We start from the raw sequence: 26,356 nt of genomic DNA, 5'->3' as shown, positions 1-26,356 counted from the left end.
CACAAATGGTCAGGAAACGCAGGTAGGGCTCAGCTGCCCGCCACCCCCTGCTGAGGGGCCCTGAGCCCTTTCTGTCCGGCTCATCTCGTCCTTGAGGCCGCCAGCCTTCAGCACCCACACGAGCGTGCCGGCCTGTGTCCCTGACGTGCTCTCCACCCCAAGCACTGAGCTGAGGAGCCTGGAGCTTGTGGGAATGTGTGTGTTTTGAAATTAATGGGGACCATTAAATTGGCCAAGCATGAAAAGGGCTGGATCTGCAGCCCTTGGATCGCTCTCCTGGAATGATCCTCCAGTGCCTTGGCAAAGGGCTGCCCAGCCAGCTTCGGGCCTCCCCAGGAGGCTGTGTCTTGCCCGCCGTTTAACGCACGGGTACCCTGTGTCCCTAGGAGGTGAAGGGGGTCTGGCGCAGCATGTGAAAGCCGTGGATTCCCCCCAGGAACTGGGGCCCCCCTCCCTCCCTCTCAACACAAAGCTCTGTGCAGACAGTGCTGTTTGTGGGGGTGTTGAGATGAATCTGCTCTCTCCAGACCCCTAGGGTGGGCTTACACACACACCAGAGCCTGGCTCTGGGGACTCCTGGGTGGGACCTGCCCTGGTCCCAACTTGGGGTGGCCTCTAGGACATAATATGACCTAAAAGAGAGTGAAAGGATCCAGCCCCCGCTTCCTCACCTCCCAATCTCCAGACAGCCCCACCCGCTCTGGAGTCTCCACGACAGGACATTGAAATTGGGAGTTGGAGTCCTAGGTATGAGTCCCGGCTCCACTGTGCACCAGCTGTGTGGCCTCAGGCAAGCCCCTTCACCTTTCTGAGCCTTGGTTTTCTCGTCTGTAAAACAGGGATAGAAGTGCATTAGGGGGCTTCCCTGGTGGCGCAGTGGTTAAGACTCTGCCTGCCAATGCAGGGGACACGGGTTCGATCCCTGGTCCGGGAAGATCCCACATGCCGCAGAGCAACTAAGCCCGTGCGCCGCAACTACTGAGCCCACACACCGCAACTACTGAAGCCCGCGCACCTAGAGCCCGTGCTCTGCAACAAGAGAAGCCACCGCAATGAGAAGCCCGTGCACTGCAACGAAGAGTAGCCCCCTCTCGCCGCAACTAGAGAGAGCCTGTGCGCAACAACGAAGACCCAGTGCAGCCAAAAAAAAAAAAAAAAAAAAAAAATGTGCATTAGGACCCAGGTCCTGGGTCATTGTGAGTTTGTTTGTTTTTTAAATATTGATTTATTTATTTTGGCAGAGCCAGGTCTTAGGTGCAACACACAGGATCTTCGTTGCCACCTGCGGGATCTTTGTTGCCACGTGCGGGAGATTTAGCTGTGGCGTGCGGGCTCTAGTTCCCTGACCAGGGATGGAACCCGGGCCCCCTGCATTGGGAGTATAGAGTCTTAACCACTGGACCACCGGGAAGTCCCTCATCGTGAGTTTGATAGGAGACAATTTGCTCAGCACGGCAAGGTCTGGGATAGAGGAAACCCAAGAAATGCCAGCTCTGGGCTCCCTGCTGTTGCTGCTTCTCTGGGAGGGCAGCTCAGACCCGTGGAACCAGGACTGCTGTGCACCAGCCCTCAGTAGGGCTGGGTCAGGGGATGTCGAGGGCACCGCCTTCCCGTCCTCCCTGTGGTGAGCTGAGCACTTGCTGGGCCCAAGGAGGTGAGGAGGGCCCTTCCTGACCTCCAGTCTTTTGGATTTGGGGTCTCTTGACCATGAGCACGCAGGGCGGGAGGGCTAGCCCCCCTCCCCTCTGTGGCAGGGCTGTCAGTGTCTGCTCTGCCTTCTGTCGGGAATGGTGTGTGTGTCACATGGGAACAGCCCAGGACGGGGGATGTTCCCTCTCCGCCGGGGGCCAGGAGGTGGGGTGTTGACTGAAGCTCTCCTTCAGAGCTTGGCTGCCTCGCCTGAGCCTGAGCTGGCAGACCTGAAGCCACCTGTAGCCTCCAGCCCTCCCTTCCTCTCCCCTCCTCGGGGTCTTCTTGCATTTCAGAAGCTCACCTTTGGGGCTCATTTATTTATTCTGCAAATTATTTCTACTCTTGCTTCCTCAGGCCCTGCTGGCAGCCGTGTTTCACGTGGCTGCAGTGACTGCATCATGGGTTCCCTTTCCCTGCAATCTTTTTTTTTTTGGCCACGCTGAGCAGCTTGTGGGATCTTGGTTCCCCAACCAGGGATCGGACCCACGCCCTCGTCAGTGAAAGTGAGGAGTCCTAACCACTGGACTACCAGGGAATCTCCCCCCTGTAATCTTGACTGATCACTTATGGAAGGGGTGCAGCTGTCCTCGGGGGTCCTGGAGCCAGGCCTGGGCTGGAAGCCCCCCCACGGGTGTGGCATGGGCTGGCCTCAGAGCCAGCTCACAAAATATTGATAGATTGGGGTAAAATCTGGTTCCACTAGCTGCTTCTCCGGGCCTCAGTTTCCACATGTGCACCTTATGGGAGGATTAAGAGGAAAAAATGAGTCAGTGCCTGTAATGCCTTGCGCGCTGGAGGGGCTCAGTAAATGATAAGTACTGTTCTTATTAGTGAAGTATCTCACTGCACCACCCACTAGACCGGAGCCCCTGGAGGGCAGGGGCAGGGTCCACTGACCCCTGGTCTCCATCCCCGGACAGGGCTGGCACATGGCCGGTGCCCATCCGTGGCGGGGCCCGTCCAAGAATGTCTGCACAGCAGTTCCACAGGAGGGACACAAAAGGACAGGAACTAACAACTCCTCTCTGCCGAGGACCGCTGGGTGAAAGCAGGCTGCCCAGTGGGCACAGTGGCGGGAACTCCTGCTGCCTGCACGTCGGGCAGGGGAGGGACCACAGATATTTATGTCCTTGTGGGAGTGTCAGGAGCCAGTGAGGACTCGGGAACCAGGAGCTTGGGCTGCAGCCTCCGGGGAGGATAGGTGCTGGGATGTGGACCCGGGTTTGACGGTGAGCCTGGAGGGCCCTGGGAGGGTGGCAGCGGGGGGTGGACACGGCTGGCTGGCATCACGCACTTTGGTGCATTAAAACCCCATCAGCCGCACCCCACACCCAGCAGCAACAAGTGGTCCTGTACAGCGGTACCCACCCTCCTCCTCCCCCTCGCTGCTGTCTCCCTCTCTTCGGACATTGTAATTGCCATAAAAATAGGAGCTTAGCTGCGGTGGCTGCGTAGCATGTGGGAAGAGAGAGGCCCGGCTGTCAGCCATCCCCCTACCAGCAGGGCTCAGAGTCTGTTTTATTATTGCCGCCTGGCTGTATTTCACGTAGGTTTAAACATCATCAAACGCCACATCCCTTTTGAAAAGCAAGAGCTACCTTGCTGAGGATGTTGAGGAGAAACAGGAACATTAAAATCTACGAAGCAAATGGCCCAGAATTGACATTTGTGACGGGAGCCTTACAGCTCTGTCAAAGGAGCTAAGGCCTGCTTGGCAGCTGGCGGGGAACTTTCTGGTGAGGCTCACGGGTCACGCAAAGGTGGGGCAGGTTGTGGCTGAAGCTTTGGGGTTTGGCAGGGAGGGGACCAGAGTGTTGGTGATGGAATTCTGTGGGTCACCTGACCACCTCTTGGCCTCCCTGGCCTTGACCTTGACTCAGCCTCATCTCCCTCCTAACAAGGCAGATGGGAGCCCCCTCTGGTGCGTAGAATAGGGTGCTGGCTCTGGGGCTCAGGGGGTGGGAGTGGGGGCATGTTAGGGGCCAGGGCTGCTGTGGCCACTTAGGAGCTCTTGTGACCTTGACCAGGATACACCTCCCCTCTGAGCCTCGGTTTTCTCGTCTGTAAACCTGGGAGAGTGATGCCCCCTCCGAAGGTGGTTTGGAGGACGGAGATGCATGCAAATGCCTGGCAAGTCACTGGAACTCAATAAATGGTGACTGTTATCACTGAGCAAGTGGGCGTTTGAGCTGGAATTGATTTTTTAAAAATGTTTAACCTACCTGTTTCCATTGAAAAACAGATATAATAAAACCGGGGAAGGGTTAAAACAGGAATAAAAAGAAACAAGTGACAAGGAGGACGCTGACCTGGGCATCCAATAAGAATGTGCCCCGTGCTCTTGGCCACACCTGGAACCCTTTGGCCTGGATGCTCTTTGCACGTGCTTTCTGACCTGCTGGCCTCTTGCCTGGTTCCTGGGTCTGCTCAGCCCTACCTCCTGCCTTGGGATGCTGGTGTCTGGTCTACTGAGGGACCATGCCCTTGTATTTTATGCTCTTGGTGGTATTTTGGTATTTTATGCTGCTTGGGCAGCTTGGCTCCTGGCACTTACCTTGGCCCCGCCCAGAAGACACCTCAAAGCTAGGCCATTGTAACAAGTCTATTGCAACTGAATATGAAAAGTGGCCTTGAGCTTCCTGGCAGCCATAGCAAAAAGGGAAACAAGATGTTAGGTTCTGTAACTCTAAACTTGGAAATCCATTTATGTTTCAGCTTAATGCCTCTTTCTCTTTCTACTCTGTCCCTTTTCCCTCCATTGTCTCCCTCTATCACCCTTACCAACTCTTCTTTATTACCCCTACAGATTCTTCATCCCTTGCTCCAGAGCGCCATCTCTAAGTGCTTTGCTCCGGACTTGGGAGGCCCCTCTGCCCTCTCTTTTGTTGCTGTCCATTCCCTTGTCAGCGGCCTGGCCTCTGGGCCTCTTGCCTTGTGCAGGCCCACTGGGTCCGCCACTGTGACTTCTCTCAGATGAGCCAGTGACTAATAAGGGTTGCCCCCGGGGGGGCGGCAAAATCTTTCCCTCCTTAATATCGGAGTTTAAAAATGTGTCACCATCAATTTGAAGAAAAGACTTGTTCCTGCTGAGAAAAGCGGCCCGGAGATTCGTCTCGCCTTAGGAATCACACAGGCAGCTGCATAAATTCCAGAGCCACAGAGGCTCTCCATGCAAATGCCACCTCTCAGCCCCACAGCCAGCCTGGAGAGGCCCTCGGAGCCCACCCCAAGCTCCCATGGGCTGGCACCCCACCTCCCCACCTCTCATGCTCCCACAGAGACTCTGGGGGCCCCTTTGTGGGGGGTGTCCTTGGTTAGAAGATACTCACTTCTCTCCACCTCTTTGTGGTTAAGCTGGAGGCTGAGCTTGCGGCTAATTCCATGTCATGATGTGCTTTGATCCTGGAGGAGAAGGAGGAGGAATGACTTCTGAGAGGGGGTCCCCACAGTCCCCAAGGGGAGGGGGTCCCTCCCTTACCCTTGTCTGTGGATCTGTTGGCTGCACAATGGATTTGCCCTGAGGGTGGGATTTTTAGGGCCTGGATGCCCTGTCCTCTGACCCTGTTTCATCCTTGTTTGGAAGGGACTGTTGGGGTCATTTTGACTATTTCCCTGTCTCCAGACAGGCCCCCTCCCCTCTGGCTGGCAGACCTGCCCCTGGCACTTTGCCCTCAGACCTGACCCAGCCTCCTGCCCCACAGACCCAGACCTTGGTCCCCTCCTCTTCCAGCAGTTCTCTGAGCCCAGGATAATCATCATAACAATGACCTGGGAGCTGGCTTTTAGTATTCCCACTTTTCAGGTTGGGAAGCAGTGGTGCTGGGATATTAAGTGACTTGTCTCCAGACAGTCCGGAAGCTTGAACCAGATCCTGGGTACTTTCCTCTGTGTCACATCACCTTTGAATGAATGAGTGAGTGAATGAATGAATGAGGGGCAGTGGGCTCATGGCAACCACTCGTAGTTCTAGGTGTCTGGTGAGTGGGCATGGTGTCAGCCCAGGATGGGGGTATTTGGAGAGCTTGGGGGAGGTCAGGGAACCCCCCCTTCTGTCATGCAGAGGTCATTGTGGCCACCTTTGTGGCGGTGTTGTTTGTCCTCCCGGGAGGCTCACCCAAGCATGGCGCAGAGCAGGGGGGTGACCTTGGCTGGCACCAGGTGGCCTGCAGTCTGCAGTCTGACTCCTCTGCCAGGAGCTTAGTGGCGGGTGGGAGAGGGGTGGTCACAGGGTGCCAGTGAGCCCTCCCTGGTTTTGGGGAGCCAGTGCAGCTGGGCTCAGGGCAGTCGGAAAAGATAAGCGGGAAGTTTGCAGCCTCCCTGGCTGCCGTGGCCCTGTCGGAACACGTGCTGAGCGGTCATTTACCACCTGGTGCAGGGAGGTCTGTGGGCTGGTCCCCGCGTCTGCCACCCCAGCTACTGAAAGGGCCCCACGAGGACTCTCGGCAGCCATTACTCCGGGAAAGGAGGGTTGTTTTTTTTTCCTGGCTCCCTAAATGTTATTGCCTTTATAGGCTTTGGAAATCAGTTTTATGGCCTGCATTGTTTGTCTGCTGAAATGTGGAAAGCACTGGAGGGGAATGAACCACAGGTTTGCTTCTAGCCCTGAAAGGTCAGATGGCTGAGGGTGAAGGGGCAGGGCTCACATGTGTCCTCCACGCCTGGGTCACTCTTTGGGGACTGTCATAGCTGGAAGGGGGGCCAGGATGGTGTGCACCAGAGGGGGCCCTGGAATTCTGTTGGGAGGGTCAGCCTGAGGCTTTGGGACTTGCCTCTTTTGTTGGCTGGGTCCCGCTGAATTGGGCTGGGATGGTCATCCCTTCTTCCTGGATGCCCAGCTATACCAGCTGGCTCCCCTCAGGTGCCATCCGGGGCACCCTGCCAGCTACTGGCAGTGTAGACTTCTCAGTGCAGTAAAAAATAAGCCTGGGTTTTGCCAGCTGAGATGCAGGCCTGGCAGGGGCTCCCACCTGCAGACGGTGCTTCATCTTTGAGCAGAGTTGGCCCCCGGGAGCTGGGCAGGGTGTAGAGATGCAGTGGGAGCATTCAGAAGCCCACGCAAATCCTCCCCCTCTTCCTGGGCCTGAGGACCCTCAAGGGAGGCCCTGAGGGTCTGCCCCAGGCGAAGGCTGCTTCTCTACTTCTCTCTTGATATGCGAAGTGCTCCTACAAATCAATAAGAAAAGTGGGCAAAAGATAGGGACAGCCAATTCCCAGTTGGAGAAAAACAAATGGGCAGTAAACAAGTGAAAAGACGCAGCACTTCGCCAGCAATCAGGAAAAGCCTAATCTAAATAAGAGACACCATTCTCCATGGCTGGAGAAGAGGCAAAGGCTGGAAGTATTGATATGCACAGGCGTGGTGCTGGAAACAGGCCTTTGCTGGGCTCACCATTGCAGCTCGCACCAACCGGCACACAGTAGGTGCTTGGAAATACTTGCTTTATCCCAGAAAATACAAAGAACTCCTCCTTGCTCACAGGGAGTCTCCACAGGGCCACTGCTGCCTTTGTGGCCCCTGGTTTGCCACACCCTCCGCTGGTGGTGCTCCTGGGGGGTTTGGCCTCATTCCCACCCTCAGCTCCTTGGCCCCAGGGATCCACACGCTTCCTTGGCTGTGGTCTTTCTGGGCCTGGCCTCTTGTGGGGTGGATGCCATTTCCTGCTGCTGGACAGTGCCTCTGGGTTTCAGCTGTCTCTGCAACGTCATGGCTGGTGCCTGGGCTGCACTGCACAACGGGCGTGGGGGGTGGTATTCATAGAGGCCACAATGGAAATGGGGGCCCCCAGAGTTGGGCAGCCCTGGCTGATATCATGGCCTCTTCCAACACCCCAGGGAATCCTCGATTTAGGGAAGGTCTTGCCCTAATAGTGACCTTGGCTCCCCAGGCATCGTGACTGGCTCTCCCTCATCGTCCGGCCCCAGAACATCTCCTGCCATTTCTGGTTCCCTCTCCTACCCGCTCCCATTCCAGCCCAACTAAATGATTTTGGGTCTCATAACTGCGTGTTCTCTCTCACCTCCTGGCCTTCGCTTGGGCTCTCCCCGCTGCCTGGAGCACCTCCTCCTCCCATTTCCACTTGGCTGACTCTGGTCAGGCGCCAGGCCCCGGCTTAGATGTCATTTCCTCCAGACACCTGCCCTGACCTGGGTTAGGCATCCCTCCCACATGCCCCAGAGCACAGCCATACATTCATTCATTCAGCAGGTGCTGGGTGCTGAGGCTGCAAGGTCGAGCAAGGGAGATGTGGTCCAGGCAGCCAGGACACCCTGGGGAGCGACATGGTCACCTGCAGCACTTGGTCCTGGAGGCAGACCTGTCGGGAGGGTCAGGAAGGGGAAGCCCAGGGGAGCATCCCATACAGGGGCCTGAGGTGGCGCCCTGGGGGTGGCTCAGCTTCTTGCCCCGGGGGCAGGGAAGCCAGAGGGAGGCTGGGGTGGGTGGTGGCTGCTGCAGGAGCCCAGTCGCCTTCTGCCCCAAGAGGGCAGCCCTTATCTGTAGAGCCTAGCGTGGCCCGACCACGGCAGAGCTGCCTTTGATGCAGAGCTCAAGGGGGAGAGCACAAGTCCTACTTCAAAGGGCTTCAGTCCCGAGGAATCTGGGTCTCCAAGTCCTGGAATCATCCTGCCCCTCATGTGCCTCCCTGGGCAAAGCCGGGCAGCAGGAGAGCGCAGGCCTGGGGGAGACCTCAGCCTGGAACTCGGCTCCCGGGATCCCTGGCAGCCTCCTCTCTCGGCTCTGTCCTCCCTGTCCTTCTACTCCCAAGACCCAGCCTCCTGCCCACCTTCTCTTTCTGGACACCCCCAGACTGAGGAGGACACAGTCCTCCTTCCTTCATTCAGAGAGTATGAAATGATGAAGGCCCAGTCCCTGCCTCTAAAAGACAGTGTATAGTGGGACTATTGGGTACAGCACAGGGTGTAAGTGCCTAGTAGGGGAATCCAAGGTGCTGTGGGCCGGTCTGGGAAGGCTTCCTGGAGGAGGCCTGCCTGGGGAGGCTTACTTCCCTGCAGCGATTTCTGGTGGGGGTGTACCTGTGCCTTTCCCTTCAGGTTCACAGACCCCAATCAGGCTGTCTCACCGGCCAGGACCGAGCTCCCATACTAACCTCTGTCACCGTGGCCTTGGGGAAACGCCTTAGTCCTGGGCCTCAGTTTACTTGCTTGGAAACAGGGATGAGTGAGGATGGAACGCAGTGACAGGTGTCTGGTGCCTGGCACCATCGGGCTGCACTGCCTTGCCTCTCACAGATGGGTGCCCCTTTAGGAAATCCCCCCAAATTATGAAGTACCAGATCTGGGCCATCACATGAGAAGGAGGCACATTCATTAGTAGACTCAGGCACACAGCCCGGCCATGCCAAGCGTCTCTCCGTGCCAGCTTCCCAGGGACGAAGGCCTCACTGAGAGCACATCTCCTGTGTCTTCCTGGTGACAGGTTCCATCTGCCAGCCCCTGGGGAGCCACCATCCCTGGTGACGGCCCCTCAGCCCTTCACCCGGGCTTGTAATCTCAGCTCTAAGGGACTGCAATCCCTTTCTCTGGCCCACCACAACTAATCCATTCGCCAGGGCCCCCATCCAAGAGAAAGCTAATTAAAGAATTTCTGCTTTTGGCTCAGCCTGGACTTTGAAGATTCCCTTTGGTCTTCCTGGAGTATCTGAAAACAGGTGGAGAAAGGGGGCCTCAGAAATGGTGTCGGATAAGCCCCCGAAGCCTCAGTAATAGGCTTAATCCCCCGAAAGCCAGCAGGCGTCAAACAGTCCTCCGCCCAGCACTGCTGAGAAGGTGCTCAAGGCTTGTGACCCTGTGGGCCCCAGACCGCACGGCTCCCTGCCCCTGGCTTTCTGTGAATGTGAGGCTCTGCATTCCCCAAGAGGGTCAAGGCCATGGAAGGTCAGGGCACGGGTCCCTCACCGCACGATCTGCAAAACAGTGAGAAGCACTGTGGAGCTGAGCCTTCTCGTCTGTGACGTGGAGGCCCTGCTTCAAGGGTGGCTGCAGCGGCTCGCATGGAGCGGATGCCCGGTCAGGTGGGCTCACTTTCCCCCTGCCCCTCCCTCTGGTGCCCCCCATGCCAGCATTGTTTCTTTCAAGAGCTTGTTTGCCTTTTAGAGATTTTAATCAACCAACCACAAATATTTATTCGACACTTACCAGCAACGTGTGCAGTCCATAGGGCAGGGGTCTTTGGGGTCTCGCTCACTGCTATGTCGGGACCTGGCACACAGTAGGTGCTCAATAAAGACTTGTTGATTGTGTGGTTGGTGGACAGGTCCTGAAAGAGGTAGCCTCTGCTCTCACAGAGCTTACACTATTGCTGCCTTCAGAAAACACCCGCAGCGTCTTTGGGGAATCACTGAGCCCCTAAATGTGGGGTCCGGGGGGATCTTAGAGCCGGTCCTCCTTGTCACTCTGAGCCAAGCCTGGTGTAACCCGGGAGAGAATCGGGGCATCTGCTGCCACGCCAGCCTCCACCCTCACCCCCTCCCAGGCCCCTGCTCCCTCATTTTCCTCGCAGTCCTGGGGGTGCAGGGAGCATTTAGACCCGCAGTTCCCTGTGCAGGGACCTCGGGCCTGCATCACAGAAATAAAAATGATAAAAACCTGCCACTGAATTCTGGGTGGCGGTAAATTACTTAACACCTGAAACAGGTTGAAATGTGGCCACTGTGGCTTTTAATAAGTCCAGCTCCGATGCCGCGGCTTCCACGGGGAGCCGTCTGGTCTCTCCCCGAGGCATCATTTCATCGCGTCCCAGGCTTGGCAGCAGTGCAAATAAGATTTCACTTCCTCTGTAAGTCTCCGAGGCGGGAGTGCCGGGTTTTCACTTATGCTGTCAGTTAACGGCTCGAGGGATCCTACTTCCTCTGCTTCGGGAGGAGAGGGTCCCTTGGAGGTGTCGGTACCGGACCTGGGGGCGGCAGGCCGTGCAGAAGCAGGTGCTGACAAGAGGCCGAGGGGTGTGGAGGAGGGGAGGGGAGGCATCCAGCAGGTGGGCTGGGGGCGTCTGAGAGTGATGAGCAAGCTCCACCCAGCCCTTCTTTTTTTTTTTTTTAATTTATTTGGTTGCACTGGGTCTTAGTTGTGGCAGGCGGGCTCCTTAGTTGCGGCTCGCCAGCTCCTTAGTTGTGGCATGCAAACTCTTAGTTGCGGCATGTCTGTGGGATCTAGTTTCCCGACCAGGGATCGAATCCTGGCCCCCTGCATCGGGAGCGCCACCAGGGAAGTCCCCACCCAGCCCTTCTGAGGCAGCATTTTGGGGCTGGCTGGGGACCTCAGATCCGATCAGGGCTTTGTATGCAGGGTGCTAAGAACTGGCCTCGGAATTTGGGTGTGAGGTGGGATTTGGGGTGTTAGACCCTTCCCGGGTTTGGTCGCTTCTTCAGGATGCTTGATGAGGGCAGGGACCCCTCCTAGGAAGTGGGGGCAGGAGGAGGGAAGCTTCTGGAACCTGGTGGTAGCCAGGTAAGAGCAGCGTCCAGGGACGGGGATGGCAGCCACCCACTCTTCATCCCACTTGAACTGGAACTTTTAGTCCTGAGCCTGACCGAACAGGAGGAGTTGGGCACATGAAGCAGGGGCGCTGGACTCTGGCGTGCCCCTTGTCTGCTGAGCAGCTATTCAGGGGACTCGCCCCATACATATCTGTAACCTCAGCAATATGTGGGTCCTGAGATTTCTTTGGGAAGGAAAGGGCTGGAAACTGCTTGGCTGGAGAGGAGGCCGCAGCAGGAGAAGTCCTGGGTTTGTGGGGAGACCTCCCTGTCTCCCAGGGTCCATCTGAAGATGTGATAGGGAGACAGGGGCCCTTCATTGTCAGCCTGTTGCCTCCACCACCCAGAACTTGCACCCCCTTGAGGGGCCGGCCAGCTCTGCTTGCTCTCCTGTGAGGGTGGGCCTCACTACCGCTCAGACCACCTCCTCCTCTTCAGAAAGGGTCAGTTACGTTTGGAAGGTCTTCTTTCCATTGACCTGAAATACAGGTCCTGGAACCTCCCCCATGGTTCCTGGTGATTTCCTCCTGTGGGGCCCAACCCTGTCTGGGCCTCCAGCCCCTCCGGGCCACTTATTAAAACCTAAGATGCCCTCATCCCCACCCCTGTTCTCCAGAAGCCGAAAGCTCGGGTCAGCCTGAGAGCCCGTCTAGCAGTTTCGGGAGCGGGCCGCAGACCTTGGGTGTGGTCGGGGTGGTTTGGAGAACAGGCCCTTTTCCGACGTCTCTCCTCTGTGCAGACCTGGGGGCACTTTGCTGTTGCGGAGACACCTGGGCCTCCTTGGGAGGAGTGCCAGCCAGCTCAGCACCTGTACCTGGGGGCCAGGGATGCTGGGTAAACCCCGGGGGCGCCAGGGATGGGGCCTGCACTCCCCGGACAAGTGGCGGGGAAAGCAGCGTTCTCACGGAGGCCCCGGCACACATCAGGAGCGTCGGTGCTGTTGTGGTGGGAAAAATGAGAGCAGCAAGCTGTCATCATGCGTACGCTTTACAGAGGCACAGGGAGTGGGTGGTGGAGCCTGTGGGTCTCACCCAGTTCTGAGGGACTCCAAGGCCCTGCCCGAGGAGCCCCCAGGACAGGCGTTAATCCAGTGGTTCCCAAACGCATGTGACCATGAACCCTTCCTGGGCAGAACTTCTGTTAGCTCTAGGGGCTCAGGAACACAGTCTGGGAAGCCAGCCCCCCTGCTCCGGCTTGAAGAGAGTGGCCGGGGCACCTGGTCTGTGGTGCTGCTGCCAGTGTGTGGAGGGTCAGGTGAGCTGGGTCAGCCCCGTCCGAGGTTCCCCCTGCCTGGAGGGGTGAGAGGAGAAGTAGAGACTGCCTCACAACTGGGACGCCAGGGCTGCTGCTCTTGGAAAGTCGTCCTCCTTGGGCCCAGCATTGATAGATTGATCTGTTGGTTGATTGATTTGCTGGTGTTTATTGACTCACTCCCTCCATTCACGTTTCTGGTGCCTCCTGTGTGCCAGGCCGGTGCCCTCTGGGATCTGAAGGGGTGGAAGGCAAGACCTGCTGGCCAGGGGCCCCTAGTGAGCGAGGTGCTGGAACCAGTTACCTGTCCAGGTGAGAACCAGCAGGTGTGGCCCGGAGAGGGCAGCCTCTCCAGAGACAATGCCTGGGTTGAACCTTCAAGGGCCCTCAAGGGCACCCGGCGGAGAAGTAAGCACAGACCCAGAGCCCGCTTGGGTAGGCAGGGCCTGCTTGGGGAGTGAACTGTACTCGGTGTGGCCAGAGTTGGGCCCAGCAGATGGGTCCTGTGCTTATGGGGGAAGCGGAGTCTTCCAGAGGGGGACAGAATCGGACTCGCCTTCATGCCCCCTGCCTCAGAGCTTCTGGCAGGCCCTCTCCCTTGCTCTCCAAGTCCTTCTCATCTGACGAAACACCCTCAGTGGAGACCTGGCTCCCAGAGAGCCTCCCCACCCCAATCTTGTCCGTGAGCATCCTTCCCTCCCCCTCCATGAGGCTGGAGGGGTGCCCCAGCCCCAGCACATAGTAGGCCCTCAGTAAATATCTACTGACTGGCTGGCTGATCAGGTTCTAGAAAGGTGAGTGTCAGGTGAGGAAGAGCAGGCAGCCCTCCTGAGCACCCACTGTGCGCTTGGCCCTAGGAAGAGTTTGGGGAAACAGACTCGGTCCTTTCCCCGAAGCCTATGTGGCGAGCCGCCCTTTGGAATGATCTCCGGGCTGCTCCTGCCTCCAGGGGGCCGGCAGTGAGGACCAAGAGAAGAGGATGGGGGGGCGAGGGGCACCTGTGGGGTCAGAGCACCCCGTGTCACCCCAGCCAGGCCACCTGCCACCAAGGCACATCCAGAAATAAATTTGCTTCCTTGGAATATAAGGAAAAGCTCATTAACTCGTATCCAGATGTGAAATCAGATCTAAGGCAGAAGTAATGAGCTCTTATTTTATATGTTAAATTTAGCAGAAACTGCTATTGTTCTCACGGAAAATAACTTTTTTCCTTTTCCCCCTCTTTGGAGTGTGAGATATCAGGCTAGGCCTGGAGAGTTGTGAATGTGGTGGGTGCGTCTAGGGGATGAGGGGTGTCAGAGGTGGCGGGACCCAGGCAAGCGGAGGAAGAGCCGTGTCCCCAGCACCCGTATGGTGCCAGTCTTATCTGGGTGCCCACATGGTTGCTGGAGCCTGTTACAAGATAATCCATGGCTCTGATTAATACATCTCCACGTGGAAACCCTCTTGGAGTCTGCCTTTAGCTGGCAGTCGCCTTCCCTGGGGCCCGTGGGATGGGGCCAGAAGTCCCTTCTCCATCCTGCAACAGAATCATTATTTTGGTTCCCATGGTGCCCAGGGAATATACAAACCCAGAGCTTCCATCCCTCCCGGCCACCACCTCTGTGCCAGTGGACCCTGACAGCAGGGTGACCCTCGGGGCGAAGCCTGGTGAGGGGGTGTGGGCAGCCGAGACCACGTGGGTGACAGACACCGGCCCCTGGCACGCTGGGCCGCCGAGCTGAGAGCCAGCAGCCGAGAGGACTGTAAAAGTTAAATCTTTCTATTTATTTCAAGAAAGGACAAGGAAAGTGGACTTGGACACTTTATATGAAAACAGACAAACAGAAAATAGGACCAAATAGTTCATCACATTCATCTCAACACTGAAGTTTCAAGGCACCTACAAGAAGGAGGCCCAAGGGCGGTTCGCAGTGCACTTTGGTTTATGTTGTTGTCGTGGTGGGTGTGTGTGTGTCTGGTGGTGAGGTTGGGAGGGAAGCAGGTGGGCCCAGGGCCAGGCCAAGTCAGCCAGCCAGGTGTCAGATGGCAGCAGGCAGCAGCAGGACTGGTCCCGTCACTCAGACCCCCGAGATTGCTTTGCCCTTCAGAGAAAAAGGAAGAAGACGAGGAGCAGGTGGCCAGATGGCCCCACTGGGCTGATTCTGCAGGTAGGAAAGGGCAGGGGCTCAAGGAAAGCCAGGGGTGCCCCTCGCATGGGTCCCTCAGTTGGCAGAAGGGACCTTGTTCACAGCCCCGTCCTCCCCATGCCATTGGCTGGCCGGGCATCCACCTTCTGCAGCAGACCCTCCATTCACCAGGGTCTGGCTAAGGACCCCTCCCTGTTCTCTTCCTCCCCAGGCGCCAGGGATGGATTCTGCTGATACAGCGCTGGGTGGCCCCCGAGCGAGCGCTTTAGCACTCCACACCTCACCAGATACAGTAACCTTTGAACACTGGGAAGGGGAATTGCTGTTGGTGGCTGTTAAAAACATTTGCTCCGCAGGGCTTATGCGTGGGGTTTCTTCTAGTTTACTTTTCTCCTTTGCCTCTCCGTTCACACCCGCCTTGTGACATTCATAATTAGGGGGCGTCCGCTCCAGCCAGCAGAGGCGCACAACTGCACTGTCTCCCTGGCTCGCGGCCCTGCAGCTGTCTGTCCCCAACCTTCAACCCCATCTCCCCGCTTCTCTCCCTCTCAGATGGCAAACCTCTAAACACTGGGCGCTTCTGCTTCCTCCCCACGGCTCTCAGCATCTCTTCAGGAGCTGGATGCCAGGTGGGCATCTCAGCTGAGGCCGCTGGCCTGCAGGCAGGTGGTGTTCTGGGTCGGGTAAAAATATCTAAGCCAGTTTCAGAGTTTTGTGTGTCTTCCTCCTGGGTACACAGAACCTTTTGAAAACGGGACCAGCCAGAGGTGGGTGGTTTCTGGGACCCTCTGCAAGCATGTCCTTTGCACAGGGCAGGTGAGAGGCGCCCTGGACATTGGCTCCTGGGAGATGAGCAAGTGGCAGTCCCGTGTCTGCTGTGGCTTTGATCGTTGGCTCGTGTTGCATTTGTTTCCCTCCGTCTTGAGAAGAAAGCCTGTTAGTTCTTCCAGGTGGGCGGCTCAGGTGCGGGGACTCTCGACAGAAGCGTCAGACACCGGGGGGGGGCACCCAGCTCTCTGCCCCCCTCGTCACCCACCTGAGGCTTGGCTTGGAGAGGGGGAACCGGGTCACCCCGGCTGGCGGCCAGATCTCGCCAAGTGGCTGGATTTCCCCATCAGGCTCAGAGCTGATGATCGCGGGTCCGAGGGAGGGTGGAGTGAGATGCTTCAGGGAGGAGGAGCCCCTCCTGGGGCCAGGCTGCCAGCGGGGTGGGTGCAGGATGAGAGGAAGGCCACTGCCAACACACCCGCCTGGGCCCTTTGCACTGAGCCCCAGGGACAAGCAAGGAGGGAGGAAGAGATGAGTGGCACCCCTGTGTGCCGTGCCCTGTGCTGGGCCTCAGTGACCCAGCGCGGAGGAGCGCAGGGACCTGGCATCTTGCCCAAGCGGCCGTCAACCCTGACTGCTGTAAAAGAGATTTAGGGGCGGTGACAGCAAAGACGTTCCTGCAAGGACTCTCCGGGCTTGGACTTTTGGGCCTTCAGGTGGGGGTCGGGATGGGTGGGAATGGGAAGGACAGGGGCCATGGCACTGTGGTAGCTCTGATGGCCACAGTGCCTCAGGGACTGGCTTTGCCAGGAAGTGGGGGCCGGGTCAGCCCCCCACAGGACCCCCTGTGCCCTCAGTATGCCCACACTGCCCTCCCAGCACAAGTGGGAGGGGCAGTGACAGTGGTCTCAAAAAGCCCCTGGCCTGCTGGCCTCTCCAGCGGGGAGCAAGGCAGCAGCTGCCCACCCACCGGCTGAAGATCTGCCCCGGGGAATGATGTCCCCAGGGGAGACATGGGGAAAGGTGGGCTTTGCCCCTGCAGCATGGGAGGTGGGGTGGGGTCTTGGGCAATCCTGGAAATCATATTAACGTGAGAAAAATGGGCCTGACCCCAGTGATAATAGAATTTCCAAAACTAGAGAAAAACAGTGTGTTAAAAATGCAAAGGGAGGGAGGAAGTAAAGGGAGGGAGAGTGAAGAGCCAAGGGAATCTTCTTGAGTGTTTTTAAAGAAGCAAATGTGGATATTTCAGGCAGCTACTTGGAACATTTCAAAAGAAATGGTAAATGCTTAAAAATGTAGAGTGAAAAGTGCCCCAGGCAGCCGTCAACCTGGCTGGGGCGGGTGCACTGAGCCGGCAGCCGTGAGCATGCTGTTGGGAGCACAGCCAGTGGGATGGTGGTGGGAGCTCAGGGGGCGCGGGTCCTGGCACTGAGGATGGCCAGGAGGCAGCCTGGGACGGGGAGCTGCAGTGCCTGGGAGGTGGCCCCCTAGCGGCCCCAAGAGAGCCAGCGCGGGTGGAGGGTCACCCTCTGTGCTCCCTGCCTGTCCAGAGTCCTAGATGGGGCGGCGCGTGTCTGCACTTCCTCTCCCGGTGCCCCTTAGACACTGAGGATGGGGATTTTGCAGGCTGTCTGGTGGCAAAAGCGACTCTTTGACTGGGCTGGGTGGCCTGGCTGTGAGAGGGCCCTGCCCTGCGATTTTCAGGGGACACTGGTCGTTTTGAGCAATCTCTCGATATCTTCCTTAAAGGGTCCTCAGGGACGGTAAGGTGAGAGTGGGAACCAGGATCTTCTCAAAGAACCAGGCCTTGGCTTAGGCAGGAAAATATCTGCCACCTCCCCATCAAGTGCTTGAATGCGGCCAGTGACAAAGAGCTCACTGCCTGATTCTTTTTGCTGGGCCAGATTTCTCTTCCCTGACTTCAGTTTTCCCTTTACCGTTGGCCCCATTTCCCTTTCACTGGCTGCAGGGAATGGATCAGAGACACACCCACCCTGGAACAGAAAGGAAGCAGAAGGACTCATGGCTTTAGAGTCCTACTCACGAAGGGACTAGCCCAGCCACTTCCCCTAGCTTTTCACCCCGAAGGCAGATGGAATCTGGAGGGCAGGGGCAGAGTCTCTGCCTGGGGGCCAGGGCAGCTTCTGAGTGACCTGTGTGGGCCACGTAACACCCCCACCTTGTCCCAGGGGCTGCGCACGGCACTCGATGGAGGCAGGGCTGCTTCCCCCCCACCGCCCCACCCCGAGCTCGAGCCCAGGCTCTGTCCAACCGACATATCCGGAGCCAGCGCTGGGGCACACGTGGTGTCAGCCTTCAGAGACCCCAGCTCCCCACCAGCCAGGCCCAGAAAAATCCCTGCTTTGCCTTTGGCCACTGGGGGCAGGTTCAAAAAATGCGAAAAATCCCCTTTTCCTTTCACCTCCAAGGAGTTTAATCTCTCCTAATCAATTTAGCAGACTCGCTTGCTTGTAAACGGTAATGATTTTCATTTTTGAGCCTTTTTATCCTCCTTAAGAAAAAAGATGCCTCCTCTGTCTGCATTCTAGAAGGCCTGTGCAGGGCTGTGAGTTGCTTGTTAGCATTCACCCTGGCGCAGATCCAGAGCCAGGCATCCACTGCTTGTCACCTGCACTGATCTGAGTGATGGGGGACATGAGCACAGGGGACAACCCCAGCTGACCCCACCTGAGCCCTGGCCCTGAGAGTGTGGTCTGGCCCTTGGGACTCAGGCTGCCATGCGCCCCGAGGCCCCTCCTTCCAGAAAATGCCCCAGCTCCCTCCTGGTTGCCTTCCCAACTCCATTGCTCCCTGTCTGCCGCATCCAATTTTCCTTGTTGTATTTTTCATAAGTGCGAGGCTCAGAAGCCCCGTCCTCCCTGGCACGTTCAGCAGGAAGCAGATTTCTGGAGTGGGTTGGCTTTGGGACTTGAGCTGCCATTGGAGGGGGGTGGCGGTGTCCTCCCCTTGCTCCACAGCTCTGAGGGGGTGAAGGAGGGAGGCTCAGATGCAGTCCTGGCACGTTGCCCAGTCAGCCCCCTCAGACCCCCAGGATCCCTCACCTGGCCTGTCACTCTCACTCTGGGCCTCCGTCACCTGCCTTGGGCCAACCAGAACCTTCCAGAATCAGCAGATGGTGGGGAGCCCCCATGTGGCTTCTGGAGCCCCCATCTTTTCTGGGTGAAGCTAGACCCAGCCTCAGCCCACCCCTACATTACAGAAGGGGAAACAGAGGCAGAGGCTGTGGATTCGCAAAACCTGCTTTCCCTGCATCTCCCTGGAAGCTCTCCCTGACCTTTCGCACTCTACTCTTTTCTGGGGCTGGTGGGCTTCCCTGGACCCCTAGGGGAGCGGGGAGGAGGCCCGGTGCCCATCGAGGAAGGAAGAGGCACAGGCAGGCGTAAGCTTTGGACTTTGGGTGGGGAAGCCTGGGTCCCCCAGCCACTGTCACCTACCCTGCCAGCGTCACCCAGAGTGGGTAGGAGCCGGTGCCCCAGCTCCGACCCCCAAACCCCAGAGGCCCCCTAGTCAGCCATGCAGCCGCCATGTTAATGGGAGGTGGTCCAGGAAGCAGGAGCCAATTTAGAGAAGATGGAGGCTTCTGTGGGAGGCCACAGGAAGAGGGAAGGAGAAAAGGGAAGAAAAGAAGCTTTTGATGCACATCATGTCTGCGGAATTGAGTATGACTAATTAATAGATTTTATTCTTAGTAATCTCTTAAGCATTCCATACGTTGGGCCCCACGCCTGAGCTGAGCTTACAAGAGGCCTCATTCGCAAAATGCAAATGACTCGCCTGGCCCTGCTGCCTTCTTTCCTTTTTTTTTTTTTTTTCAGGGGAAATTTAAAGGAAAATTGCCATGTAATAGAAAAGAGATTCCAATCACTACATCTAATTACCACAAAGGGTAAACCACTTAACCAAAGAAGTGTCATGAGTTTTTTTTTTTTAACTTGAAACCTGCCTTAAATGCCACAAAATACACTCATCAACGCTGAGGTCAATGAGGTTGTTCTGGCTAGTTAGAGGCTGCAAGGGTCAGGTTGGCCGCCCACAGGAGGGAGATTCTAGACAGAAGTGGTGGCCCAAGCCCTGTGTCCTCACGTGCTTCTAGGGGGTGGAGGAGGCTGGGTGCCCTGGAACATCCTTTCTCATTATGTTGCATGGCTGGCTCAGAGGGCCTGGACCAGGAAGGGATAGGGTTTCAGAGTGGACCTGTCTTCAGGCCCCATCCCTGGCTTGGGGGGCCATGAGACAGCAGACATTTGGAGGCTTGTTCTTAGAAAGGATGCTGGAAAGATGTTGGGATGCTGAGGGCAGAGAAGATGAGAGGGGGGGCCCCCGGGCCCTGGCTGGGCTGAGTCTCCACTGTCTTCAGCACTTAACGCTGGCAGGAGGATGCCTGCAGCAAGGCAGGCAGGGCCCGGGTTCCCCCTGGTGTGAGGTGGGGCCCAAGCCCCATTAGTGCAAGAGGCGGGAGCAGGAGACTGATGTATCCTCAGGCCCAGGCCTGCCTGGGCCTGCTTTGTGCTACGGGGCAGGAAAGTTCATCACCCAGGCCTGGCCTGGAGGGCGCTGCTGGCACAGGCAGGCTCTCAGAGCTGCAAGGTCTCCCCTGTAGCCCTCCCTGTACAGGGCCACCTGCTGTTCCCCAAATGCCTTCTTAGCCTCTAAGGGGATGATCTGACCTCCCGCCTGGCTCTGGGAGAAGAGAAAGGAGGATGAAGAGTGAGAGCAGGGGACCAAGCATGTTGGCAGCAGGGGTTGGGGGTTGGAAGTGGGGAGGCTGGGACCGGATTTTCCTGGAACGCGGGCCAAAGACAGGGGTGGTGCCTTGGGGAGGAAACTGCATTTCAGAACCAGCAGAGACCTTGAACTTCTGACCCCCAGCCAGTGCCCCACACCCTCGTGCACCCTCTCCTCCTGGACGCTGCTAGCGAGGCCCCTCTGCTCCTCCCTGAGCCGCGGGGAATGCGCCTGTGTCTGGGGGGTGCCAAAGGGAGGGCGAAATTTACACGGATGTGACCTTTACACGGTCCCAGCCTTGGAAACATGGTCCCAGCCTTGGAAACATTTCTCTCCTGACCTCATTGTATGAGAAAATGCTTCAGGTGGGAAAAGGGAAAAAGCTTGAGTCTAGAATGAAATGTGTCCATGACCCTCGGCCTCTCCCTGGAGCTGGGGATTGGGGTTCCCCCCTTGGTGAGACCATCCATCCAGCCTGGCAATGAGAGCCGCGCCTCTTCTCCACCTCGCTCACGTGGTTGTTGTGTCCATTTCTTTCAAGCCCAGCCTCTTCCCTGAGGGGCCAGCAGCATCTTTTCAGGTCCAGCAAATGTCTGGACCCCGGGCCTGTCACAGCAGCCCTGTGACTGCCGTTCATCTTTCTCTTCCTGTCTTTGGCTTTTGTCAAAGCAGTCGAGGCCTTTTGAAAACACCACGGCCAGGAGCTGGACCCCTCTCATCCTCCCTGCCCTCAGAACAGCATCTCTCCTTTGACATCGCCCTTCGTGGGCGCAGGACAACTGGCACCTTGACAGATGGTGACCCGAGTTCCCCGAGTGCTGGAATGTGGGAGATATCAGAACCCCAGGCACCACTCCTCTCTTCTTTCCAGATTTGCTGTCATTATTGCATCATCGTTTTAATCTCATGGCTCGCCAAACAGCACTGTCAGTTGATAAATGATGGCAACATTGATTCCAGAGGGAGGAAAAAAAAAATCTTAACTCTTCTGAGGGCTCCAGTCACTACCCTTTTGGAGGCTGGCGTTTTTAGAGAGATCTGATCTTCCCTCTTAAGAGCAGCATCCCAGGGGTGGGCACAGTGGGGTGTTCTGCATTCTGGGGTTGGGGGGCGTGCTGTCTCCTAGGGCTTTTCTGAGAATTTTCATGTCTTTTTCTGGGCTTTGTTTGAGCAGCCATGGAAACCATTAGGTCTAATCAGCTGATATTTAAAAAAAAAAAAAGTCTCTGCACCAATTACCTGTCTCTGGAGGAAGCACATTGCACAGAGTAAATGCTCAGGAAGTAGCTGTTGAGGTGATTGCATCTGTGGGGGTGTAGGGGGAGAGAGATGAGGACACTGGAAGTCAAAGAAAGCTCTTCTCTATATCAGAAAGGAGCTTGGCCCAGCTCTGGCCAACCTGAGATAGGACTGACTGAACTGAAAACACCCCTCGCCCAGGGTCTCCCCAGCCACCCAGCCAGGACAGACATGCCTCCGCCCTTAGGAACAGCATTATCCCCCACCCCACTCCCATCCCCAACACACTTTGTCTACTTACTCAATGATTTCTAGGAGAAAGCAACATTTTCGTGACTCTATTGTCTCAAGAAATTGTACGAACTGACCCAAGAAGTACGGTAAGGGCTGTATATGTGGCTCTATCTACCCATCTGTAGACAGAGACACGACATAAAGATAAACAGGTAGATAGATACACCTCCAAGCCCTGGAAAAGCCACAGCTTCCATGGTGCTTCCATGGACTATGGTGCATGGAATTGAGGAGGGCTTCAGTATAGGAAAAAGAAAGTTTGTTTTTTAATCAACTACATCATTGTTCAAAGAATGCAGTGAAAGACGCGCTATTTCTGCAAATCTGTAAGGGAAATGGCATGGAAAGAACCAGGGAAGAGATTTCAGGACAATATCTCCACAGCAAAACATCTTTTCTTCCCCTCTCCTTTGTGAGGAGCCTGAAAACCTTCCATCATGTCGTCTCCAGTGAGCAGCCGGCAGTGAGAGCTGCACGGGGGCTGCGCGTGTTGGCTGCTTCTCTAATGGCTCCTTTGTGACGGCCCTGCACAGAGCATGAGGCATACACAGACGGTGCACAGGTAGCATCTTTCCAGTTCAGGAAAAATAAAAGCCCCGACTCAACCCTTCCTGCGATATTATTTTTAGTCTTTTCCTCCCCACCTGGCATAATTTGGTATAAATTATGTCTTCATCAATGTCAAATCCCCCTCCTGCCTTCTATTCCTTAAAAAAAATTATTTTTTTCACTGTTGTGTTCTATAAAATTGTCAGCCCTCCCCAAACTCTGCTTTCTGATGGGAAAGTCATCGTGGAATTTCTTTTCCTTGTTCTGTCAGATGGCAGCAGGCTGGTCAAAGCCACATAGTCGCCACACCAGGAGGAGGCAGGAGCCGGGTGCTGGCATCATGTGTAGGAGTAGTCTATGTCGGGGATGCCACCGTCCCGGTAGCCCCGCGTGGTGCCGTAGCCGATGGTGTGCGTGCCCTTGCAGAGGCTGCTGCCGTTGGAGGGGAAGATGGTGTGGACCACGTATTCCTCTTTGCTGTGGTAAGGGTTGATGGGCAGCATCTGCAGCCCGGGGCCGTGGATTTCCAGGATGGAGTTATCCTTCTTGGTCCCCGACTCCATATAGTCGTCCTTTTTCCGGTTGCCCCGGTTGTAGGCCCGCTCCCGGGTCAGCAGCTCGCTGGCCCGGTGCACGTACCAGCAGATGGCCCCCAGGACCAGGAAGAGGAAGACGAGGGCCACGGCGCCACCGATGATGCCCGCCAGGGGCAGGCCCACCATGGGGTCGGCGTTCTGTTCCTGGTTGAGTGTGGTGGTGGGGCCGTAGCTGTCGGCCGTCTCCGCCTTGGCGCACACGGGCGTCTCGTCGGCCACATAGGTGTTGCCGGTCTCCATGGTGACCATGCAGATGATATAGGTGGACTTGGGCTCCAGGGCCGTCAGCAGGTACTCTGTCTTGTCCCCCTGCACCAGAGTCTCCGTGATGGAGCCCACGGCTGGGCTGTGGCCCAGGCGCAGCCAGCTGAGCCGGAAGGAGGAGGCGGGGAGCGTGGCCTTCCACGTGATGCGGATGGAGTCCGCCGTCAGGGGCTTCACGTGGATGACCAGGGTCTTGGCACTGTCGCCCGTGGCCATGGGGTAGTTGAGGCTGGAGTCAGGGAGGCGCAGCCCCGGCCTCTTAGCCTTGAGGGTGAAGAGCGAGCCCTGGGGCGTGGTGGCAGAGGCGCGGTCACTGGCCGTGGTCTTGGCGGCGGCGTTGGCCGCTCCGCCCTGCACCCCCGCCTCGAAACATTCGTCCATCTCGCTGGTGATGTCCTTGATGGCCATGCCCCGGACCTTCTCGGGGCCCTGGCACATGAGGCCTCGCACGTTGACCACGGCCGCCCGTGCCTTCACCCAGTCCCGCAGCCACAGGAGGTTACAGCCGCAGAACCAGGGGTTGTTCCGGAGCAGCAGCTGGGCCAGGTTCTGCAGGTCATCGAACAGGCCGCGGGGCAGCGTGGTCAGGTTGTTGTTGGACAGGTCCAGGCGCTCCAGCTCACGCATCTTGGCCAGCGTGTTGTAGGGCACGTGGCTGATGGCGTTGTCCTGCAGGTAGAGCTTCTGCAGGCGGGCGCTGGGCAGGTTGAGGGGCGGGGCGGCCAGCGAGTTGCGCACCAGCGAGAGCTCGGTCAGGTTCTGCAGGCGGCTGAAGGTGTCGTCGGCGATGCGCTGGTTGGCCAGCAGGTTGCCGTCTAGCACCAGGCGCCGCAGGCTGCTGAGGCCCTTGAAGGCATGCAGTGGGATGGTGGAGATACGGTTGTCATCCAGCCGCAGCTCCTCCAGCGTGCGGGGCAGCCCCGAGGGGATGCTGCTCAGGTGGTTCCTGCTCAGGAAGAGCAGCTTGAGCTGCTTGCTGTCGGCGAAGGCGTCCTCCTCTATGCTGACGGTGGACACGGAGTTGTCATCCAGGTGCAGCTTCTCCAGCAGCGGGATGCGGGCCAGCGAGTCCCGGGCGATGGTGCGCACGTTGTTGTCCTGCAGGTGCAGCTCCCGCAGGGAGCGGGGCAGGTTGACAGGGAACTCGTCCAGGTCGTTCTCATATAGGTAGATGACCTGCACGTTGACCTTGGTCTTGAGGTCCTGGGGGATGCCGGCATTGTTGATCTGGTTGTTCTGCAGGTAGAGGGTGGTGGCGTCGTCGGGGATGTCGGCAGGGATGGAGGTGAGCCCCCGGTCGTTGCAGTAGATGAAGCCGTTGTCGCAGCGGCACACAGAGGGGCACGTGGTGCTGTCGATGACCTCCGTCAGGAAGGCGATGAGCCCATAGCAGAGGAAAAGCCAGTCCCGCAGGTCCATGGTGGCTGTGGTCATCACGACGGTGGCCGTGACAGTGGTGGTGGGCGTGGTGGTGGCGGTGGCCGTGGGGTGTGCCACCACCATGGTGGACGGCTGGGGGAGCCGGGCCCCACTTGACTTGCAGCCTCTACACCTGCAAGGAGCACAAGACATGTGCGGTGAGAGCGAGTCGGGTGTCCACCCACCTGCCGCTGAGGGGTGGCTGCAGTCGAGGCCACGGGGCAGAGGTCAGACCTCGAGGTGCATACCCCGTGGCCCTTCCAAATGTCAAGTTTACATCACAGGTGATAGCTCGGGCTGAGGTCAGCCTCTAATGACATTGGCTACCGTTAATCTCAGCGGGAGCAAAGATGCTGCCCGTGAACAAGACAGACGTGGCCTTGGCCCTCCTGGACCGTGGCCGTGGGCCTCGTGACGTTAATTTACTGGGAGCCGGGCTGCAGTTTCAGTCTCTTCTTTCAAGATCCCACACTAAGCCAGTCTTTATGGCTGATGCTGAAAGTGGCTGCTCAGTGTTGATGGGATGGATTTAGAGCCACCATTTCTCATTGGAACAGGGATCTCGTATCCCTCTCTGGCTCGGAACCAGGGACTGAAGGGAAAGCTTGTTTCTGCGAGGCCTGTGAGCTCAAGGTGGGGGAGGGGCGTCACTAGAACCTGCAGAAAGAATCTGCCAGCGTCCTCACTGGCGAGCATGGGAAAGTGGGGCGCTTCATCGTCTGGTGTTAAAACAACGTGTCCTGTTTGCACTTGTGCATCTTATAGACAGAAGAATGAGGTGTCAACAGAACTGCTTTCCCATGGCTTTACAGAAATCTCTTTCTATCAGCGGTGCCGTTCCTACTGTGTTCCATGTAATGTGAGAACTTATTCCATACTTTGCTCCCTTCCTAAATCACGAAATTTTCAGCTATTTTGAAAAATATATATATCTGTTTTCTTGCATTTAAAGACAGGAAACAAATAAAAGGAGGGAGGGGTCCACACTCTGAGGGAATTGTCTGCAAGGTGTAATTTTGGTTTTCGCAAGTGGAAAAATTGCAGTGTAGATTTTTCTCATATTACGTTACTGTTCATAGTGGTAAAAAAATCAATTAAAGAGAAATTATCTTTCAACCTCAGTGGGGAAGTGGTGTTCATGCAGCCGGCAAAGGTCTGCTTTATAACTCCAGGTTCACAAACACTTTTCAGTGTGAGACACAATGGCCTCTGGGAGCCTGAGCTGAGGCCGCAGCCTGGAGGGCAGCCCTGGTGTGCAGAGCAGAATTGGGACCCACTCACTGAATGAGACGGTGGGGCCCTCACTCCCATGACCCAGGGACCCTGTGTCTCCATTTCTCAACCATGTCAAACCCTTCTTCCTTCTGCCCCTCTCTATTCCTGGACTGCTCCTCTCCGTCTGGCAAACTGCTCGTCACCCTTCAGGACCATGCTCAGACGTCTCCTCCTCTGCTAGGTCTTCCTCATGCCATATAGAGCTTCCCTCTGCTCCATCCATCCATCTGTCCATCCATCCACCCACCTATCCACCCATCCACCTATTTACCCATCCATCTATCCATCCATCCAGCCATACATCTATCTACCCACTCATGCATCCATCCATCCATCCATCATCCATTCATCCATCCATCCACCCACTCACCCATCCATCCATCCATCCATCCACCCACCCACTCACTCACTTATCCATCCATGCATCTGTCCATCCAGCCATTCAACATGTCTTTATTGAGCACCTACCATGTGCCAACCTGTGTTCTAGCCACTTGGGATTCTATTCTGATGGGATAGTAGCTCACACTATAATAAAGGTCTCACCTAGAATTTTATGAACATTTAAGTCATTTAATCCTCCCAGCAAATGTCAGGTCAGTGCCCTTTTTATTCCCATTTAACAGATGAAAAAACT

General features: G+C 56.8%; 2 protein-coding genes across 3 annotated transcripts in view; one reads left to right on the top strand and one right to left on the bottom strand.

The window, feature by feature from the left end:
- Positions 1-26,356, top strand: part of MACROD1 (mono-ADP ribosylhydrolase 1) — a 151,820-nt gene that overhangs the window by 19,244 nt on the left and 106,220 nt on the right. The window lies entirely within an intron of this gene.
- The window catches only part of FLRT1 (fibronectin leucine rich transmembrane protein 1), a 75,520-nt gene continuing 71,026 nt past the window's right edge, over positions 21,863-26,356 (bottom strand). The window contains exon 3 of the mRNA XM_068555125.1: positions 21,863-24,577. Within this exon, the coding sequence (XP_068411226.1) occupies positions 22,504-24,528 (2,025 nt within the window). The 5' untranslated portion in view covers positions 24,529-24,577 and the 3' untranslated portion in view covers positions 21,863-22,503. The remainder of the gene's footprint in view (positions 24,578-26,356) is intronic.

The sequence above is a fragment of the Eschrichtius robustus genome, chromosome 11 (assembly GCF_028021215.1).
Source record: "Eschrichtius robustus isolate mEscRob2 chromosome 11, mEscRob2.pri, whole genome shotgun sequence".
NCBI classification, from domain to species: domain Eukaryota; kingdom Metazoa; phylum Chordata; class Mammalia; order Artiodactyla; family Eschrichtiidae; genus Eschrichtius; species Eschrichtius robustus.
The sequence above is the reverse complement of the archived record's forward strand: the minus strand, read 5'-3'. Positions and strand labels throughout refer to the sequence as shown.